Here is a 21,999-nt window from a genome sequence, read left to right on the forward strand (position 1 = left end):
GAATTAGGGGTTACGGGGAGAGGGCAGGGAAGTGGACGTGAGTCTAGATTTGGATCAGCCATGATCCTATTGAATGGCAGAGCAGGCCCGAGGGGCCGTATGGCCTACTCCTGCTCCTACTTCTTATGTTCTTATGTAAAAACCCAGTTACACCTCATTGAACAAGGCTTAACTTTTTCGGGGTTTTTTAACGGTGATATTAGAACATAAAAGCTGAAGTTCTTAAGGGCCCAGAAATTCGGGTCTCCACGGGTGAGTACGCACGGGATACTCACCCGTAGGCCCAATGGAAGTGCTGGTTTCCTGCATGCACTGCGCATGCGCGGGATATCAGCATTTCCGTTCCCCTGAAAGCAGGGGTTCAGAGGTCGAACGCGTGCGCGGGAGAGGCTACGCGTGTGCATCGAACTTACGTTTTTTTTTACAGGTTTTCCCGGGAGGGTAAGTCTCCAGAATTTACACATTTAAAAAGCAGGCGTAAGGCCTGCTTTTTACAAGGTAAGTGGTGAATTAATTAAAATTAAAACATTTTTTCCACAGGTTTATTATTTTTAAATACTTTAAAGCAAGGTAAGTTTATTTTAGCCCCATTAGAAAATAAAATTATTTTCTTCAAAAATTTAAATTATTGTTTAAAATAGTTATTTCATGTAATTTATAGTTTATTTTAAAAATGTGATTTAAAAAAAATTATTTGAAGATTTAGTGATGTTTTGGGGCCCGTAGTATTTCTAAGTTTTGACAGCTCTTCCTGTCAAACTTATGAATGGAGCATTCCCTGCTCCGATTGGCTCCCCATGGCCCACGTGATCCCAGGGGACACGTCAAACTAACTGCGCCCCTGGGATACGCAAGCACTGTGTGCCGGCAGCTGGACCAGGCCCCGAATCGGAATTCCACGGGGGCCCACAGCTCAACGGCCGGCGCACAAGGTAAGTGCAGGTCGGGGGCTTACACCTGTGGGAAGCCCCCGACCCGAATTTCTGGGCCAAGTTTTGACAGCTCTTCCTGTCAAACTTATGAATGGAGCATTCCCTGCTCCGATTGGCTCCCCATGGCCCAAGTGATCCCAGGGGACGCATTGAACTAACTGCGCCCCTGGGATACGCAAGCACTGCGCGCCAGCAGCTGGACCAGGCCCCGGATCGGAATTCCACGGGGGCCCACAGCTCAACGGCCTGCGCGCAAGGTAAGTGCAGGTCGGGGGCTTACACCTGTGGGAAGCCCCTGACCCGAATTTCTGGGCCCTTAAGCTTGTCAGTTCAGTGATTTTAATTGATTGTGGTCTGTAGGGAGTTCAGTGGGCACGCCCTGTGGAGGCGCAGGGAATGACTGACAGCAACTTCTGGATTTCCACGTTTAACTGCGCACGCCAGAAATTGCTGTCAGTTTCGCAGTTGTAATGATGGCGAACGCTGACAGTTTCACCGTCATCACAACCGCAAATTCCGGGCCGTTATAATATATAGTAGAAAACAATGAAAATATAGCACCACCCCCAATACCTCGGGTGTATGAGCCACTGCTTTTTATTTGGAAACCAACGGAAACTCGAAGCGGAAACGAAGCACATCCGCCACCATAGAATTGAACACTACCCTCAAAGTGTCTGCAGGACAATACACAGCCATGGAAGACACGGTGAAAGAAGGTCTGCTCTACATGCAGCAGCAGAAGTTCAGGAAGGTATCTGACTTTACTTAACACACAACGTATACCTTGCGCTAGATACGGATAACAATTTTTCCCAGCACCCACCTGCTGACCTCATATGCCGGACACTATAATTAATGAGTCGATAATAGCAAATATTTCTCCTGCCAAAAAGGGCATTTCGAGGAATGCACATCACATATTTATAGTCATTTATGGTATTAATATTTTTACTTCGATCTATTTTTTAATTACTGACACCATACATACGAATTATTTACACGATTCTGCAAAAACAGCGCAGCACCGTCCTTTTAAACGAGAAAGCAAATCTATGTGCTGTATAATTGTTAAAAATCAGCGTGCATTTAAAAAAAAAAAAAATCACTGGGGAGGGAGATGAGTTGCATGTTTTTATTTTGCGTGAAAGCGTTGCGAATCAGTGACACATATCGGCGTGTTTTAAGTGATTCAGTTGCGTGTTGGACGAACACTTTAAACAAAAGTTGGTCAAACACTTCCGCATGAAGTTACTGCATGCAAACAGAATTCATGATGTGCAATTCCACAAGTGAAATCCTTGGATCCACTGATTGCTTTAACGTTTACTGAACGTCAGTCTACTTACGAATGGTTAACAGCACTAGGCGTTGTGTACTTTTACTTTTTTGAGATTTGTACTTCTCTACTTTAACATTCTCAAATAAATGATGTAAGTTAAACATCTGGGTACATCCTGAATTCACATTTTCCCCCTCACAGAAATGGAAGAGAGTTTGGCTTTTCCTCTACTCCCAGAGCAATCAGTCTGTTGCTCGTCTTGAGTACTTTGAGTTCAAAGAGGGCTCAATTTTATCAGAGAAGCAGAATACAAGAAGGATGGACAGAAAGTTAATTCGAATGAGCGACTGTGTCCGAATATCTTCGGTTGCTGCAGAAAACTGCTCAAAGAATTCAAGCGCCTTCTCAGTGGAGACAACTTCGAAACTGTATACATTTTTAACTGAAAAAGTCGACTGCATCGAATGGGTACAGAAACTTAGAGAGACTGCTTTCCAAGTAAGTAATATGGAGTATGACAAATGTAATAATTTGGCTGCCGTGTATAAATATGGTGCACTCTAGAGCTACGAAATAAAGAATAAAATAAAATAATTATATTTATACAACACCTTATCACATCATTAAAACGTCTTTAGCATTAGAGCACTCCTGAACAGCTAATGTACAGTGAGGATGGTTGTTCGTGTTTCTGTGGCATTAGGAGTTAGAATGCCAAATTTCTTGTCTTCACCAGATCCATAAATAAAGCTCTGGCTATCTGGGGAAAAAAAACATGCTGGTTCTAGACTGACTGAACTAGATGCAAACTCATCACTAGGGCACCAAGGATTATGGATACATTCCACCCATAAAGCTACATGTGATTGGATGCTACTTAATTGACCATCAAGGATTCAGTCATCTTTTCCCCATCCACTAGATGACTGGAGATAAAATATTGATTGTTTAAAAAAATATTCATGTTACAAAAATTATTCATGTTACATCTTACTTTACTACTAAATTGTTATGAATCAGCCTCTCTACCTGCCTACTGCACCATGAGATTTGAATGTAATTTTTAAAATTCAAAATTTAAATCCAATAAAGAACAGATGACAGGCAGTTCTGGCTGTGGGACAAGATTAAATAGATAAGCTGAAACCTAGGTGAAGGACCAAGGTCTATGGTGCAAGGTGGAAAAGAATAGTAGGGAAAACTAGGTAAATAAAAAAAAATTGGTTAGGTCTTGCAATTTGTAAGCTAATGCAGCTATCTCGGCTAGCCACAAGAAGATGCATTCTCCCCATGATGAAAGAGAACCCACTCTACAACAAACATCTGCTTAACACTTGTGGGACATATGTCAATTGGAACATGAAATCTATTACGCTGCCTGAAGCTCTGAAATCACCAGGCAGTCTGGAGCCCTTTACTGGTAACCTATTCTCCTCAGACATCCTCACTCACTGTGCTGTGAAAGACTCACACAGGGCAACGACCCAGCTCAATGAGGCCCTTTTGACTCAATGGGGGGAATTTTAAATGGGATTGGGATTCGGATGGCTGGGGGTGCCAAACGAGCCCAGCAGTGTGAGGCTTGGGCAATTTTAACTCTCGGGCATCATCTGCATGGTGCCAGTCAGCTGCCTGCCAGAAACTGGCAGCTCGCCGGTGGGAGGAAAGGGGGTGTACGGCAGGGGAAATCAAAACTTTCCTTGTGGAGCCTGGAGGAGTATTCTTGCTCCTCCTTAAATGGCCTCTTCTGGTCCCGTATTCTCTTCCCGTGTCTTCACCTGGAGAGAAAGCTGCAGTGGCTTTTCCGCTCAGGCCAGAGTTAAAATTGTAGTCATAGCCCGATAACATCATCAGAACCCGATCTGCATATTTAAAGGAGAATTCAGGCAGGAGCCTTTAATACCTTCCCAGAAGAGCAGGTTAAACTTAGGATCGCACAACACAGGCAGTAAATCGGTGGGCAAGTCACCCGGGGCATTTTAACTGCCCAGCTGTCCACTTTCTGCTGGGCAGGTAGGATTAACAGTGCCCCAATGACCTGAAGGATGCCACTAATTTACTTTGACCACCAAAGCATATGGTTTACAGCTTGCTCTTAACTGTACCAATCTCAATGTGTCACGTGTTCTCCTATAAGAACCATGTAATAAAACAGTGACTTTACTAACTGTATGTAATGTTTTTATGACTAAAAAAAGGCTTGGGTTTTAAGTGGACTGGTGATAATACAGTGAAGTTTGTCTTTGTAAGTTATAACTTGCTTCAATCTCGTTCACCCATCACCCGTGCTTGCTGACCGTCACCGGCTCCCAGTCCAACAACGCCTCAATTTTAAAATCCTCATCCTCGTTTTCAAATTATCCCATGGCCTCGCCCCCTCCCTTTCTCTGTAACCTCCTCCAGTCCCACAAGCCTTCGAGATCTCTGCACTCTTCCAATTCTGTCTTCTTGTGCATCCCCGATTTTAATCGCTCCACCATGGGTGGTTGTGCTTTCAGTTGCCTAGCCCCTAAGCTCTGGAATTTCCTCCCTAAACCTCTCCATCTCGCTCTCCTCCTTTAAGGTGCTCCTTAAAACCTACCTCTTTGACCTAGCTTTTGGTCATCTGTCCTGATATCTCCTTTTGTGGCTCGATGTCAAAAATGTTTTTATTGATATCTTGTTAAGTGCCGTGGGACATTTTGCTACATTAAATGCGCTCTATAAATGTAAGTTGTTGTTGTTATAGGCATAGAAATTTGATTGTGCAGCACCCGTTTTTCAGGCAAAAAAGCAGGCACTAAGGGTCGTGCAAGCTCATTCCATGCCAGGAGAGCACTGCATGCCAAATTGGTAAAGTGTCCCGGAGTTGTCCATGGCACATGCCTGAAACTAGCGTTAGTCCCATTTCCTGTGCAGATCTAGGGCCTAACATTAGGAACCCCACCATGCGCCTGCTGCCCTTGTCCTTCTAGGTGGTAGAGATCGTGGGTTTGGGAGGTGCTGTCGAAGAAGCCTTGGCAAGTTGCTGCAGTGCATCTTGTTGATGGTACACACTGCAGACATGGTGTGCTGGTGGTGGAGTGGAAGTTTAAGGTGGTCGATGGGGTGCCAATCAAGCGGGCTGCTTTGTCCTGGATATTGTCAGGCTTCTTGAGTGTTGTTGGAGCTGTACGCATCCAGGCAAGTGGAGAGTGTTCCATCACACTCCTGACTTGTGCCTTGTAGATGGTGGAAAGGCTTTGGGGAGTCAGGAGGTGAGTCACTCAGCACAGAATACCCAGCCTCTGACTTGCTCTTGTAGCCACAGTATTTATGTGGCTGTTCCATTTAAGTTTCTGGTCAATGGTGACCCCCAGGATGTTTAATGGGGGATTCAATGATGGTAATGCCATTGAATGTCAAGGGGAAACGGTTAGACCTTCTCTTGTTGGAGATGGTTATTGCCTGGCACTTGTGTGGCGCAAATGTTACCTGCCACTTATCAGCCCAAGCCTGAATGTTGTCCAGGTCTTGCTGCATGCGGGCATGGACTACTTCATTATCTGAGGAGTTGCGAATGGAACTGAACACTGCAATCATCAGTGAACATTCCCACTTCTGACCTTATGATGGAGGGAAGGTCATTGATGAAGCAGCTGAAGATAGTTAGGCCTAGGACACTGCCCTAAGGATTTCCTGCAGCGATGTCCTGGGGCTGAGATGACTGGCCTCCAACAACCACAACCATCCTCCTTTGTGCTAGGTATGATTCTAGCCAGTGGAGAGTTTTCCCCCCGACTCCCATTGACTTCAATTTTACTAGGGCTCCTTATTACAACATGTTGCACAGAAATGGCAGTGGAAGTAAAAATCATGCATTTGCAATATTCACCTAATTTTCTTATTATTTAAAACGACAAAAATACTATTTTTCAGTTAAACTCCTATTGCAAGAGTTAGAAATGAAATATTTCATAAGCACTTGTGATACAATAAATATATCCATTTGTAAGGTTGATTGTACCCCCTCTTTTTCTATTTGTGAGACTAACTTTGACAATCATGCCTTATTTGGTCAATTTTACTTATGAAAATGCATCAGGTACACATCTGGCACTCATGCCTTATTGAAAATAAAATAAATGGTGGTAGAAGTAAGTGAATCATGTGATCTGCAACATGCATGCCTTGGGCGACGTGTAAAATTCACTATTGCCCATTTCATGCTGCCACCCACGGCAAATGTATATCCCTCTGATTCCACTGGACCAGCTCTAGCAGTGTGCCTGCTGATATGCTATCTTTGAACAGTTCCTGGATCTGCTACCTCTCCACAACTGTCAAAAAACCGGGACTCATTTGTGGATGCTCCAAGCTTACCTCACATTGTCTACAAATCGACTTCATCACACCGCCACTATCAAGATAGGCATTTCCAGATACCATGGAACTGATAACAGTTCATTCTCTGAGCTGGGAATGGTGATTAGTACAGAGAGTCAAAAGAAAGGGAGAAAAATAAAAGAAAATGTTGGAACATATAATTCCAAATGGTCATGAAAAATACTTGGGACACTTTTGTTAACATTTAATAAATAACATTTCTTTTTAACGAAGTGGATGAAAATGCACACGGTAAAAACAAAGTAATATTAATTTTGACACATCACTCAATTAATAGATAATAGACTCTTCATATTGTTTCCATTGCCAACATATTGAAGATATCCACCAACAGAGGTGTGATATTTTGAGACTTTTACCTATTTGGCCTAGAAGGAATTTTTGGTTTCATTTGTATTATGTTGTTGATATAATGATAGGTTCAGCTTAGAAAGGGTAACTCCTACAGATGCACAAGGCATTTGGAATGTTAATGGACTATCCTGAAAGAAAATAGGAGAACCATTAAAACCATTTACTTTTGCATGATGTGTTAGTGTTGAGACAATTTAACATTGTTGAGCACATCCTAGAGCAGTTGGTACCCTAGGTTTTCATTCAATATGCCTGGCAGGAAGGCTTAGCTGAATGAACTGTATTGGGGCTGCATGTGACCCTATGAAGGGGGTCAACATTTCATTCAAAGTAGCAACTGATTGACAGCTCAGTAGTCTAAGCCCCAACATTCACAGGCAAGGGAGGGATGAAATGGGCTTTGTTTCCTCTCGCTCCCTCTAGTTTGTGTCTGAGGCTACCAGACACACTGAAAGATCTTGCTCCCTAGACAGCTAGAGGGAAGTTCAGGGACTCCATGCTGAGGTAACAATATGTACTGCCTGTAAGAACTGTTTCTTTACCCTTTAATTAAATTTATTCTATTTCTTTCCAATTTCCTTCCCTTTTCTCCTGAAGACACTAGGGCCAATTTACAGCTCCCATGCTTCTGGCAGAGATCAGTACTCAGATAATCACAGGCACATAGCCTGTCTGTTCAGACTTTCTGTCTTAATTTTAATGGGTGAAAAATAATTAGCCATGTGCCTGAAATTTCCTATAATGTGCTTGCCACAACCATTGCTCTGTACTGGGAGCACAGGAATGCTAAATCAGTCTTATTGACTTATGCTGGGATATCACTGCTCAGTACAGTAGTGTCAGAGGGAGACACTGTAGGAGCAATACATTCTGATTTGTGCCCATTTGTGTAAAGATAGTTTGTTTTACTTTCGCAAAGTATTTCAAAGATTAAGAATCTAAAGATATAAAGATTTATAGAAATTTAGATTTATAGAGATAAAGATTTATCTAAATGAGATGGAAATATCTGTCCAACAGTTTCATTTCCACAAACCCCCCCCAGAATTTTTGCATGTGGGGGTAAAAAACATACAATTCAGTATTTTGCCGCTCTTGATATAAATAGATATGTAAAATCCTGTGGAATTTATGTCTTGTTTTTGTTTATTTTCATACAAATGGAAAGACTAATTTCATACCTTTTCATTTGTGAAACCTGCCTTCATTCAGCATTCTCAAGAGGATTCAGATGGGATGGAAATGAGGATGAAAGAAAATGAACTCTACTGTTCACATGAAGGAGGTAAAGCACAGGTTCTTTCTTTTCATAATCATAAGTTCATTTAACAATGTTCCACAGGCTTTATAAATTGAATCTTACTATTAACCCTTGGAGTGCATTTTGCTTCAATTAAAATATAGCAAGACTCACATTTTGCAATTGAAAGAAATAGCTCATGTTGTATTCTTTATCATTTACTTTCACATTATTCAATACTGAATGTTGCTCAGTCATATAATAGAGAAGTGTATTTAGAGTTTGTCACGCAAAGACAATAGCAGAAAAACAAATTCGATCAGCTGTCAGAGTAACTGACTGAAATAAGGTCAAAGGAAGAACCAAATAATGTGAAGAGTTTATAAATTCACAGACTCATCAGGATGGCCCGAGTACTGCTCGTTGTTTTGTAGGGAAAAAGAAGTCTTCTTCTTAGGCTTCGTAGTTTAAGATTAACTCAAGTTCTGTTGAAGTTAACCTGGAAAAAACAGTAAGATTGGGCAAACGTGGAGTCATCTGTAATGGTTATGGTGAGGTATCACAACCAAACCAAGTAACCCTCAATTTATGTGTGGGGGAGATGAAGGCTTCTTGGGCATCAATAAGGCACAAAATAAGCTCTCTACTCATCTAGAACAGGATGATGTGAAACATTAACAGCCAACGATTTGCATGTGTGAATGGGGAAGGGTGGAAGGAGGAAATCCACTCACTTCTGGTCAGTGATAATGGTTTGATCTCAAATTAAATATGTTGTCATTCTTGTAGCTGTGAAGGTGGAATGAAGAAATGTATGTTTTGTTCACCAAAGTCAAACTTAAAAATTAATATAGCCATCTAGCAAATTTATTTTCAGATGTACGAGTACATTTTGCAGCACCTACCATTCTAGTTTTGTGCCTGATGAGTTAAATATAGATCAGTGAGTTCATTCAGATTCCAAAAATACCAATAAAAGATGTATAATTAGGTTTTGCTTTTGTTTTCTGACAGTGCTACTGTATACCTTACTAAATTAAATCATTATGCCCTTGAGTGTTAAATATAACTTGGTTTTGGAAATTTGTACTGGTTTTGCTGCTTATTAAACTGAGTTTAATAATGATTTTAATAGATTATGTATTAAATATGTATTACTGAATGGATCAGAAACAAGGGTCCTGAAATGATGCTCTAGATACTAAAGTTTATTTTAAATGGGTCAATGCTCCACTAAAATAAAGGAGAGGGGAATACGATAACTGTTTGTACAGCAATGTCCCACGGTGTAATTTCAAGGTCAAGCTTTTGGTAGGTTTTAGTAAAACAAAAGAAACAATTCAAACCCTGACTACATTGTGATCACTGGTATTAAATACTGACAAGCTAAGGTCATATGAAAGAGCTTCCATTTCAATAAGGGTGGAAAAACATTAATCACCTATCACTAGAGTGGTACATTGATATTTTTGACATCAGCATTTCTATTGTACATTCAGCCCGTGAGTGGAGACTAGAATGTGGTCTCTAAATACTGGGTTGACATGCAGCAGGGTACTCGCATCTGGATGGAGTGACCACTGGCTCAGTGTTGGATTCTGCCTCCGAGTCAGAAGTGTCAGATTCGGAATCCATTCCAGACAGCCTGAGCAAGCAGAAACCGGAGCCTTGGCTCTGAGTACTAGATTGACGTCCAGCAAGGGTACTTGTGTCTGATTGGTACTGGTGCAAGATAGGATTGCATTTATTAACAATAAGTAAACATGGAAATGTATAATAATTAAAGAATCTATATGGTCAATTTGGATTGTGCTGTTGCCACAAAGTCCCTGCATGTGTTGGGAGGGAGTTATATTCACCCTGTAGTCTCAAGACTGAGACAGCTTTCATTGTCTCAGCACTGGCGCTAACCACAAAACCCACTAATTGTACCACTAACCACAGTAATTGGCCATTCCTTAATATCCATGCCCACCTGATACTAAGGAACATTCATTACATCTGTCTTCTTTCAGGAAGCAACATTGAGCCCAATTGACACTAGTAAAACAGTCATACCAGCTTATCTAACTGCCATTATTGACTCTTACTTTGAATTTGGCGTGATACCAGACGTATTCAATGTCACCATTCTGCAGTGGTCATCATATTACTGATATAGGGATCTCCTGAATATCTAATACTGTACTCCCTAATGAACTAAGTGCTCTCTGTTCCCCAACAAATATCTGGACATTCATAAACCCAGGATACACCAGAGAGATTTAGGAACCACTGCCAAGTTAGGTACCATTCTATCATTCTACATGATCTTCATTGGGAAATTGGTGAGTTGCATTATAGTTCGTATATTAGTTTGAAATGCTGTCTAGCAATATATTTTAAGTTATTGGTATGCTTTCGACATTCTGCACGTGTCAAGGCAGTTTAGGAAACTTTTTTTTGACAGTAATGTTCCAACCACAAGAATTTTGTCAGAGAAAGACATTTTGGTTTTCATGCCTAAAAATAAATTGAGACTACTTTACACATACTGTAAAACCAATGTGGAGGTTTTGGGTTTACATTGCATGTCTTTAGTGAATGACATTTTCAGCTGTTTATCACCCAAAATGGCAGGTATAATGATATTATCTGACAGATAACAAACTTAATATGCCATATTTTTTCTGCATAAAGTACCTATCCTTGAATTTCCTTCTTGTTTAAGGATGTTATTTTTTACAACAAAATTTTCATTGGAGAAAAATACAAGGTGACCAATCATAATGGCTCATATTTTGCAGGCCCTACGGGTGCGTACACGCTCGTTAGGGTCGCGCTAATTCCATGTTTTTACACATGAAGCGGATGCGTGAAAACCTGGAACTTGCGATCTGTCAAGAATCTTCTTGACAGATCATAGCCATCCTCGGGGAAAAGGGCATCCGCGGGTGGATTTGCCCAACCTCTGCCCAGCGAATGTTCGTGAAATTCTTACGCCTGGTAAAAGCAGGCGTAAGGCCTGCTTTTACCAGCGTAAAAGTTTAAATGAATATAAAAATAATTCTTTTCAATCATTTAAACATTAAAACACCTGTAAAATAAGGTAAGGTTATTTTTAGTCCCTTTAAAACATTGAAATTTATTTTTCAAAAAATTAAATTTTTGTTTTAAATGTTTAATAATATTGTATTTTAATTCATTTTAAATATGTAATTTTTTTTATGTATTTGTTATGTTAATGTGTTTTTTATGTGATCCCCATTCATGCTTATGGGGATTCCAGACGTACAGAATCCACATAAGCAAGAATGGGGAACCCCCTTCTTTTATTGGTTGGGCCGGCCCACGTGATCCCAGGGGCGCTTATGAACCGCCTGCGGCCCTGGGATATGTGGGCCTCTATCCCGGGAGCGCGAGTCTCCATGGATCCAGGACCATCAGGTAGGTGTGTAGATTTCCTCTGACTGCAAATTCAGGCCCATTGTTTTTTCTGCTGCCAGAAATATTTGTGTTAATGTTATGAATTAATCCACAGAGGTTGGCAGCCAAGTACTTTTTCCCTTAAAATGAGTTGAAAATCAACTCAAATTTCTATCTGCCTACATCATTGAAGATAACCACAGTATCTAATTGTCCCTTAATAAAATCCACATCCACATTCATGCATGAATTTACTCACTTGCTTTGTTGAATAATGTTTTTACTAACTTCATTACGTTGTAATTTGTTTTTTTATTGACACCAATCGCTGGGAGTTAAAAGTTGCAATCCCTGAGTCAATTTTTAAGCCTTGTTTACATTTTGTCATTTATAGATTTATTTTTCCTGGTTTATCTTTCTTTTCTGCAAGACTATACTATTCCCTCTTTTCTTGTTTCTTCCTTTGGTCACTATCTTGGCTTATTTGTATTTTTTTGAACACATCTATTACTACACAGAAGGTAATGGAATACCACTGAACACACATAAAGAAAATTATTACAATGTTTTTTTAAATCAAGGGGCAGGATTCTGCTCTTTTAGGTGGAGTAGCGGAAGGGCAGCACCTCTGCCTGCTGAAGTAACCCTGCCAAAACTCAAACCATTTTCTTGGGTTGGGGGTTTCATTTCAAACATAGTGGCGGCAAGGAGGGAAATTGACTGGGAATCCGGCCCTGGGTCCCCTGCTATCTACATGGGGTGGGTTGGAAAGGGGCAGCTGTGGCCATCCCAGTTGGTGTGAAGGGAGGGAAATCAATGTCCGGGCAGGAAATAGGCAGTAGGCCACAGTGCCTGGTTTTGCCCCATTTTATCATAGAAATATACAGCACAGAAGGAGGCCATTTCGGCCCATCGTGTCTGCGCCGGCCGACAAAGAGCTATCCAGCCTAATCCCACTTTCCAGCTCTTGGTCCGTAGCCCTGAAGGTTACGGACCATGCTGCTCAAAATCAGGTGGGAAAGTATCATGAAATCCAGCACAAGTCTGTCTTAAGTAGGGTTTCTAGCAATGTTCAGAAAATATGTCAACTTATAGAAAAATCCCCATATTAAATATTACCGTACTAGAGAAAATGATATTGTCCCATCTTAACATCAATCCCTGACTGCACTGTGCTATATTTGTTCTCATGGAATATAAAGAAAGCTATGGTAGTTGTTTGTGGAAAGAATGGACCGCAAGTACTAAATAGAAAATGATTTGTGCATGCTGGTTTTCCAGGAGTCTCTGTTCATTGCATTTTAGTGAAGTGACTATGCATTTGGGTTTAATCTCAACAACTTGCATTTATATAGTGCCTTTAACGTAGAAAAGTGCTTCAGAGGTGTAATCAGAAATACATCTCCTACATTTTGAATAGATTTTACATTTCCTATAGTTAAAACATTTGAAAATAACACACTTTTAGTTTAATGTAATAAAATAATGTTTATCAGTCAAGTTGGCAAACAATCATATTGACTGAATGTAGTGTTTAGTTATGGTCATTTTACATAAATCAGACCACTTCCTGCCTTTTCTCTTGACAATACCTGTATAACCTTTTAGGGTAAGAAGTACATGTGGCATTAGCAAATCAGATCTAAAGTTACAATTCTTGTACAAAATAAACAGGTAAACAAAAAGACTGAATATTAATTTAGTAAGGTACTTTGGATTCTCCCCTTGTTGCTGGTATTGCAGTGGGTGGGACTTCCACCTGTTGCCCCAACCTCGCTATAACGTCGACCCATTTTTCTGTGTTGGAGGTCATTAAGTATGCACAGCAAGCTCTCAGCGGGATTCCTGCCACTGAGAAAAAGCCTTGCACTGCAAGGCCGCAAAGTACGGGTGACACTGCAGCAAGACTGCCCATGCAGCACTCATAGAGGCGGAACGCTGGAAGTGAAGAATGTGATTATTTTTAAGCCAAGCACTCAGCTGTTAGTGACTGGGACATATACAGAGGGCGAGGAGGCCACTACTAGGTCCTATCGACCCCAGGGCCTGGGGTTGGTGGAGACAGTAAGCAGGGAAATTGGGTGACTTGCCAGAACCCATCTCCCCATAGGCATTGACATATTTACATGTGGCGGACAGTGAGGAGGCGGCCAACAGTTTACCCAATTAGGATGAGTGGAGGAAACTTGAGGTCAGGGCAAAGATATGAGGGTAGGCCTCGTTGCCCAATTTTGCTTCATTTTCTGCGCTATCTAGCCCAATCTGGAGCAGGATCATGGAGGAGAATCCTGCCCTTATTCTTAATGTTATTTTGTAAGCTTGTTTACCACCAAAACCAAACTAAATTTAAAATGTCTGGAAACAACTGTCAATCTAGTTCCAAAAGACAGTTTTTTTTAACTGACCTTAATCGTGACAGGTGTGGCTCAGTGGTAGCATTCTCGCTTCTAAGTCAGAAGGTTGTGTGTTCAAGTCCCACTCTGGAGATTTGAGCACAAAATCTAGGCTCCAGTGCAGTACTGAGGGAGTGCTGCACTGTTGGTGGTCTTTCGGATGAGACATTAAACCGAGGCCCGATCTGCCCCCTCAGGTGGACATAAAAGATTCCATGACTACTTCGAAGAGGAGCAGGGGCGTTCTCCCCAGTGTCCTGGCCAATATTTATTCCTCAACCAACGTTACTTCAAAACATCACATTGCTGTTTGTGGGACCTTGCTGTGCGCAAATTGGCTGTTGCCTACCGCGTTTCCTACATTACATTGCTGTTTACACTTCAAAAGCACTTTATTGGATGTAAAGTGCTTTGGGATGTCCTGAAAAAGCATTATATAAATGCAAGTTCTTTCTTAATTACAATTGTAACAGAGAACTCTTCATATCTCTAAAGACAAATTAATTTAGTCTCTGTTATTTTTAAATTATGTGACGTGGCTGTAGTAACTATATTTTCTGTATTAAGAGTTTATAAATGTATGAAAAATAACTCTCAAGAATAGGTAAAAGTAACTGATTGGCTATTAACTTTTATACTTACGATTGCACATCTTATAACGTCATTAAGAGCAACAATTTTGCACGTATATCTGTCAGCGTGCGTTGACCTCAATGGAAAATAACACCAAATGTCTGTAACAGGAGGAAGGAAGAGGTAATCAAAGAAACAGTACATATCTGTAACAATAAATGCTATTTTAAAATAGAACACTATAATTTCCATCAAAGATTGCAAAAGCTATGTGCTTGAAACATCTTTAGATTACAAGCAGAGGTGGAAGGTTTTGAGGTTTTTTTTTCCATTGTTAAATTGGACATGGGTAATATTTTGGTTGACCTAAGTGTATTGGTATGACGTATTTTCTGTAATAGATAAGCAATTGTATTTTTCCACTTGTTATAAAATGTGATATTAACAGATCTATTTTCTATTCTCAAATATACATGTGTCTCAGAGCATACTACTTCTTTCAGCACTAAATATATTCATAATTTAGGAGGTTTTTTAAAGTCACTGCTTTTACTGAATTCATTATTACAGGAATCTAAATATCATAGAATCACAGAAATTTACAGCACAGAAGGAAGCCATTCAGCCCATTGTGTCTGTGCCGGCTGAAAAAGAGCTATCCAGCCTGATCCCACTTTCCAGCTCTTGGTCCGTATCCTTGTAGGCTACAGCATTTCAAGTGCATATCTAAGTACTTTTTAAATGTGATGAGGGTTTCTGCCTCTACCACCCTTTCAGGCAGTGAGTTCCAGACCCCCACCACCCTCTGGGTGAAAAAACTTCTCCTCAACTCCCCTCTAATCCTTCTACCAATTATTTTAAATCTATGCCACCAGGTTATTGATCTCTCTGCTAAGGGAAATAGGTCCTACCTATCCACTTTATCTAGGCCCTTTATAATTTTATATACTTCAATCAAGTCTCCCCTCAGCCTCCTTTTCCAAACAATCCCAGCCTATCCAATCTTTCCTCATAGCTAAAATTCTCCAGTTCTGGCAACATCCTTGTAAATCTCCTCTGTACCTTCTCTAATGCAATCACATTTTTCCGGTAATGTGGTGACCAGAACTGTACACAGTACTCTAGCTGTGGCTTAACTCGTTTTATACACTACAAGCATAACCTCCCTGCCTCAGCTAATAAAGGAAAGTATCCTGTATGCCTTAAGTACCTTATCTACCTGTCCTGCTACCTTCAGGGATCTGTGGACATGCACTCCAAGGTCCCTCTGTTCTTCTACACTTCTCAGTATCCTACCATTTATTGTGTATTCCCTTGCCTTGTTAGCTCTCCCCAAATGCATTACCTCACGTTTCTCCGGATTGAATTCCATTTGCCACTTTTCTGCCCACCTGTCCAATCCATTGATATCTTCCTGCAGTCTGCAGCTTTCTTCCTCACTATCAACCACATGGCCAATTTTTGTATCATCTGCAAACTTCTTAATAATGCCGCCTACATTGAAGTCTAAATCATTGATATATACTGAAATCATTGCTATATTACCAGTATAATTTAGCCAATGTTAAGGTAGTAGAAGTGTCAGATTAACTATCTTGGGACTTATATTCTTTGTAGTTTATAAAACAAGGATACCAGGCTGCACTCAGAATAATTTTTTGGTTTTAAGCATAAATGAAGAGTCACCACTTGTGGAAAAAGTTGTTTGTAATGGTTGGGCCAATTTCCTGACCCTAGCATCCCAGGAGCACCTGGAGAGGAGCAGTGAACCACAAGTATGGAAGGAGAGCTTCAACATAGGGTCTCAGCTCCAATAGTGCTACTTACAAGTTTCCTGATGTGATCCCTGAAAGTATCCACAGTGCTGCGCATGAGGGAAGCATTTCCATGCAAATCTGTTATTCTTGCCACTAATCTGACATGATTATGAGCTATGACCCAATTTCCTGATCCAGTGCCAGTTGTAGATCGTGGGCAAGCTGCCCCCATAAAAGATGGTACTATGGTCTTTCCAAGAGCTGTTTGGACACTGTGAGGTCCGAGTCTTCGTGTAAGCTAAAACAACTGTATAACTGAGATAACAGCCTTGTTTTGTTGGGAATAAAGGCATTTTACTTTGTCCTGCTAATTTTGGCAGCTGGGAGAACACTAGTATAAGGTGTAGAATTTGCTTTACGCATGCTGTCTGCAGGGAAAAAAAGGATGAGCAAGAAGCTCTGTTGGATGCTAGGGTGGTGAGACAACATCAAGAGTAGGAGAGCACCCAACTCGGAGGTACCTAGCTGAATGGGTTTACAGACCCAGGTGGAATTCCTAGGTATGAAAACATTCTCCTTTCATTGTGTCCCCAACATTCCAGGGGGAGAGGGGGGAATAAATGTGTAAGTGCAGCCATCTGGAGAGAAAGCACCACCATTAATGGTCTGTTCCAACTGACCCCTTCTCAATTGTCTCTATGCCATTCTGGCCATAACTCTGATGGTTGTCAGACCCCACTACAGGTTTAGAAAGACTTACATTTATATAGCGCCTTTTGCGACCACCGGACATCTCAAATCCCTTTACAGCCAATGGAAGTACTTTTTTGGAGTGTAGTCACTGTTGTAATGTTAGCATTGGGTCTGACAACTATTTCCCTTTTTTGAGGTACCTCTTTGTGAGCCTGTCCCATTAAGACCTGTACTGCAGCAACCTGTGCAATCACGAGAGAACCTAAGACTGGCAACAAGGCGTCAGTTGTGAAGGGTTGCACAGCTGATGGCCCTGGAGCTAACATCCACTACAAGGACATCTGTAAGCTTTCAATTTCATGCATCAGCACCTTACACATGTGGGATGTCTTTGGTGCAGAAGCTGCTAGCACATTATCCAATGACTGCAACAGTCTATCATGCTTTGAAAGCATTTTTGTTTTGAATGCAGCATTACAAAGATCTGGGTCCACTTTGTGTAGCTGCTAGAGAAGGCAGTCTCCTCCTCTGTTGAGGGGCCTCCGTTTTGTCCTCATCCTGCTAGTCCTGTTCCTGCATGAATCACTGTTTTCAGGATAGGAGGGGAGAAAAGGGGAGTAGGTTTAACTAAGCACTGACAATGACTAATGTTACATTTTATTTCACTCTACCCATAAAACTCTTGGTGAAATTACTGATTCTACTTTCTTATTTTCAGTAAATGAGTATAAAGTCTCAATAAGAAGAACAGATGCTTCAGAGAGATGTGAACTCAGTGGAATGTATCTTCTGAAGGCAGACAAAGATGCGCTGATTTTAAAAAATATCATCCCTGAGCAAGTAATATATGAATGGCCTTATATGTTTCTAAGAAGATTTGGTGGTGACAAGGTACTCTTCATTTATTTTTAAATTACAAGTACATATTTAAATAGGTTTAGAATATGTCCAGAATGTTAAATTGTGATGTACAACTTTTATCAAATGAATGTAATGATTATCACTCACATGTCATTGATCAGTGATACTCATTGAATATTATGTCATCTCAGTTTAGTGTGCCAAACTCCATTGAGAGATTATCACTAGGAATTTGGCAAATGTTTTACTGTTTTCCACCAGGTAGAAGGACATGGGAATATGGATTTTGATCAAATTCCCACTGTTAAACTGGGCAGAAAAGTTTTTCCTAGGTCAGGGCTTATTATATTTTGGGCTCCCAGGGTAATTCCTGCCATCAAGAGGGAGCCCGCCAGTGCGAGAGAGGTGATGCAGGGAGGAAATATGGCAGGTAGGAAGCATGCGCACACACCGACCGGAAGAGCGTCACCCACTACATGGGTAAGAACAAAAAATATGCATCTTTTACCCATGCTTGAAGCAGACGTTAGGCATCTTGCATATGTAAATAAGGGGTCCAACGCCTGTTTGAATTCCCCTCCAAGATTGGTTTGTCCAGAGATTACCAGTGCCAGGACACTTGAGGGAAACCAAGCCTAAGGATTATCTGGGGATAGGTTATTGACCAATATTCACTACAAGCCCACTGACTCCCACAGCTACCTGGACTACACTTCCTCCCACCCCACCTCCTGTAAGGACTCATTCCATTCTCCCAGTTTCTCCGTCTCCGCCGCATCTGCTCCGACGATGCCACCTTCCACACCAATGCTTCCGACATGTCTTCCTTTTTCCTCAACCGAGGATTCCCCTCTACTGTGGTTGACACGGCCCTCGACCGTGTCCATTCTATCTCCCGCACTTCTACCCTTATCCCTCCCTCCCGTAACCACGATAGAGTTCCCCTTGTCCTCACCTTTCACCCCACCAGCCTCCACATTCAACAGATCATCCTCCGCCATTTCCGCTACCTCCAAAGTGATCCCACCACCAAACGCATCTTCCCCTCACCTCCTTTCAGCATTCCGAAGGGACTGCTCCCTCCGCGACACCCTGGTCCACTCCTTTATCACCCCCAGCACCCCTTCCCCTGGCACCTTCCCGTGCAAGCACAGGAGATGTAACACCTGCCCCTATACCTCCCCCCTTCCCACTGTCCAGGGCCCCAAACACCCCTTCCAGGTAAAACAGCGATTTACTTGTACTTCTTGCAAGCTAGTATACTGTATTCGCTGCTCACGATGCGGTCTCCTCTACATTGGGGAGACCAAATGCAGATTGGGTGACCGCTTTGCGGAACACCTCCGTTCAGTCTGTAAGGGTGACCCCGAGCTTCCGGTCGCCTGTCATTTTAATTCACCACTCCATTCCCACTCGGACCTCACCGTCCTTGGCCTCTTGCATTGTTCCACGGAAGCTCAACGTAAACTCGAGGAACAGTACCTCATCTTCCGATTAGGCACTTTGCAGCCTTCCGGACTCAATATCGAGTTCAACAATTTCAGATCATAACCTCGGCCCCTATCACATTTTTACTTAAAAATTTTTTTCCACCCCTTTGTTTTGGGTTTTCCCTCCCCCCCCCCCCCTCTTTTTTTTTACATGGCAGCTGTCTCTCATTCTGCCTGTACATTTCACACCTAATCTGAGCCGTCTTTTGTCTCTTTACTAGTCCTATCACCATCTCATCTCGTTTTGAATACCTCTTAATGTCTATTCATTTCTTTTGTTCCCTCCCCAGCCCTGCCTTTCGATCTATTTCATTTCATTTCCTTTCCAGTTTTGAAAAAGGGTTAGACCCGAAACGTCGATTCTAATTTCTCGCCACGGATGTTGCCTGGCCTGCTGAGTTTTTCCAGCATTTTCTGTTGTTATTCCTAAGGATTGTCTGTTAGGCCCAACCAAGAAGGTAAGTAGCTTACCTGAATGTGAAGCCCGACCCCACACTAAAGAAACTGATTGCTGCTGCTCCTAACTGATCCCGTTCTCCGCCCCTGACCCCTGAACTCTCAGCCCGTCTTCCCCGCTCCTTGGCCCCTTGATTCTCAAATCCACAATCCCTGATTCTGTATTCCATGGCCCCAACTGATCCCCATGCTCCCCGACCCGATCCCCGGACCTACTTACGTGAGGCTGCAGTGACACTAGCAGCAGCCTGAATTTTCACTACTCTTCGCTGGCGGGCTGTGATGCTGCATCAGTTCCATTATCATGAGGGCCGAGGCCCAATATCTGGGCAGCTGAGGCCCTCCCCATTCTGGCGCAGAGAATGCACCCTGCGCCCCCTGCACGACAGAATTTCTGGACCAATGATTTTATGAAAACTGAAAGGTGTATTTTGTTGATATTGGAGGCAAGATGTAAGGAATAATTCCATGATCCCATAATCCCAGCAGGTAAGGAATGCAGATCAGCGAACTGGGGCTATAGTGTTTAATATGATCCTGTTGGCAGAATAGTATTGCAGAATTAACATTATAATGTTTATACAGTGATTTCATATGCAATAATGTTTACATTTTTTCAGAGAATGTTTTCAATTGAATCTGGAAGAAGGTGCAAATCTGGTCCAGGCAAGTTTGAATTTGAAACTAACCAAGGGACACAGATTTTTAGGTCTGTAAATGCTGCTGTAAAGACGCAAAAGACCGACAATGAAGAGGAGCGTTGCAATTCTGATCCTTTAGAAAATTACAATCTATTCCCTTTGGACTCTGTTACTTACAAGCCATATTCAGGTAGCACACGGTCTCATAAGGAGCATGCTGCTGAACACAAATCTCAACTATCCAAAAAATTATCCTCTATAATATCAGATGTTTCTGAAGGCATGCATCATTTGTGTTATGACACTTCTCCAGATAATCAGGCACACAGTCCACTAAGCAAATCACCAGTCAGGTTTCAGTACAGTTTCCCATCATCTCCTCTATTTGCATCACACGGTGAAGTAAATTCTAAATTATCAGCAGACACACTAGAGAATAGGACTACACTATATTCAGAAACAAGTCCAGGAGGGGTTCATTTGACACTCCCTTTGGAACCAGCAAGCAGTAGTAAATCCATACCAAGACAAATAGGAAGACAGCAAAGTAGCTTCACATCCCACAGAGGGGTTATCCTACCACACCAAATCAATGAGCCTTTTTTTATGTTTCCCAGCAAAATACATTCAATTAGCAATGAAAATAATTTTGTTGAAAAGAATATTCCTTCGATTGTAATGACTGAGCATCCTGAATCTCTTTACGATACTGTGTACAGTGGATCCAATATACCAAAATGCACCAATGTGCTTCATCAAAAAACAAATCACAAGAACAATGAGCACATATATGAAATTAGTGATGATTCTTCACTTTACGATGAAGCAAAAGAACTAAGTGAAGCATGGAAAGTGCAAGGCAGACTGAATGACTCTTTTGGCTATGAATATCCATACAATCCATCTGCAGATGACTACGCTGTACCAAAACAGACAATTAAAGGTGCTCCTCCCAGACCACCTAAAAATGTACCATCTCCAAGAGGAAGCAAGCAAAAAAGTGATTATGTCAACGTGGAATCAATCATTTGCAATAGGCAGTCATGCAATGATTCATAATTTGTAAAATTGACCCACTGGAAGTAGTCCCTATTTTTTATTATACGCTTAAGGGAAGTTTATAAAAATACAAGAAAATCTGAATTTGTGTAAATATTAATCAATGAGTACTCTGGCAAATAGTCTAAGTTTTCAAAAATTCTATTTATGTATTTGTACTATAGCACTGTCAGCAGAAGTACTACATACTGTATAGTGTTTCATGCTGATACTTTGGTTCCATTTCAATTGAATTTTCTAAAATGCATTCTTGTGATTATACAATAAAATGTGATTTTTTTCTACTTCCTGACTTACTGTTGTATTTTTCAGTGGTGAAATAAAAACAAAATCTAGATTTTCTGATCTGAATAAAACACCAAATAAAATGCAAATATCTGTTTTATCCTTTATAAACTTAAACTTCAAAAACTTTTACCTTCTCCCATTATTAATAGCATTTTGGCACAATATTGTGTAAGTTGTATTAGATCCAAGTAACAGGAGACAATTTTATAA

General features: G+C 41.3%; 1 protein-coding gene across 1 annotated transcript; it reads left to right on the plus strand.

Moving 5' to 3' along the window:
* The first annotated feature begins 878 nt into the window (after positions 1 to 878).
* Positions 879 to 21,785, plus strand: LOC147113405 (uncharacterized). The gene is made up of 5 exons (XM_085994416.1): positions 879 to 1,686; positions 2,416 to 2,712; positions 8,146 to 8,218; positions 17,713 to 17,885; positions 20,422 to 21,785. The coding sequence occupies exons 1-5, from the start codon at positions 1,630 to 1,632 to the stop codon at positions 21,499 to 21,501; spliced, it is 1,680 nt and encodes a 559-aa protein (XP_085850542.1). The 5' UTR covers positions 879 to 1,629; the 3' UTR covers positions 21,502 to 21,785.
* Positions 21,786 to 21,999: the final 214 nt, after the last annotated feature.

Source organism: Somniosus microcephalus, chromosome 8, assembly GCF_052327205.1.
Source record: "Somniosus microcephalus isolate GS21.2 chromosome 8, FLI_Smic_1.0, whole genome shotgun sequence".
NCBI classification, from domain to species: Eukaryota; Metazoa; Chordata; class Chondrichthyes; order Squaliformes; family Somniosidae; genus Somniosus; species Somniosus microcephalus.

Coding starts and splice junctions, on each gene's coding strand:
- LOC147113405 (XM_085994416.1), top strand. CDS start 1,630: ATGGAAGACACGGTGAAAGAAGGTCTGCTCTACATGCAGCAGCAGAAG. Junction 1,687..2,415: donor AGCAGCAGAAGTTCAGGAAG/GTATCTGACTTT, acceptor TCCCCCTCACAG/AAATGGAAGAGAGTTTGGCT. Junction 17,886..20,421: donor GAAGATTTGGTGGTGACAAG/GTACTCTTCATT, acceptor ACATTTTTTCAG/AGAATGTTTTCAATTGAATC.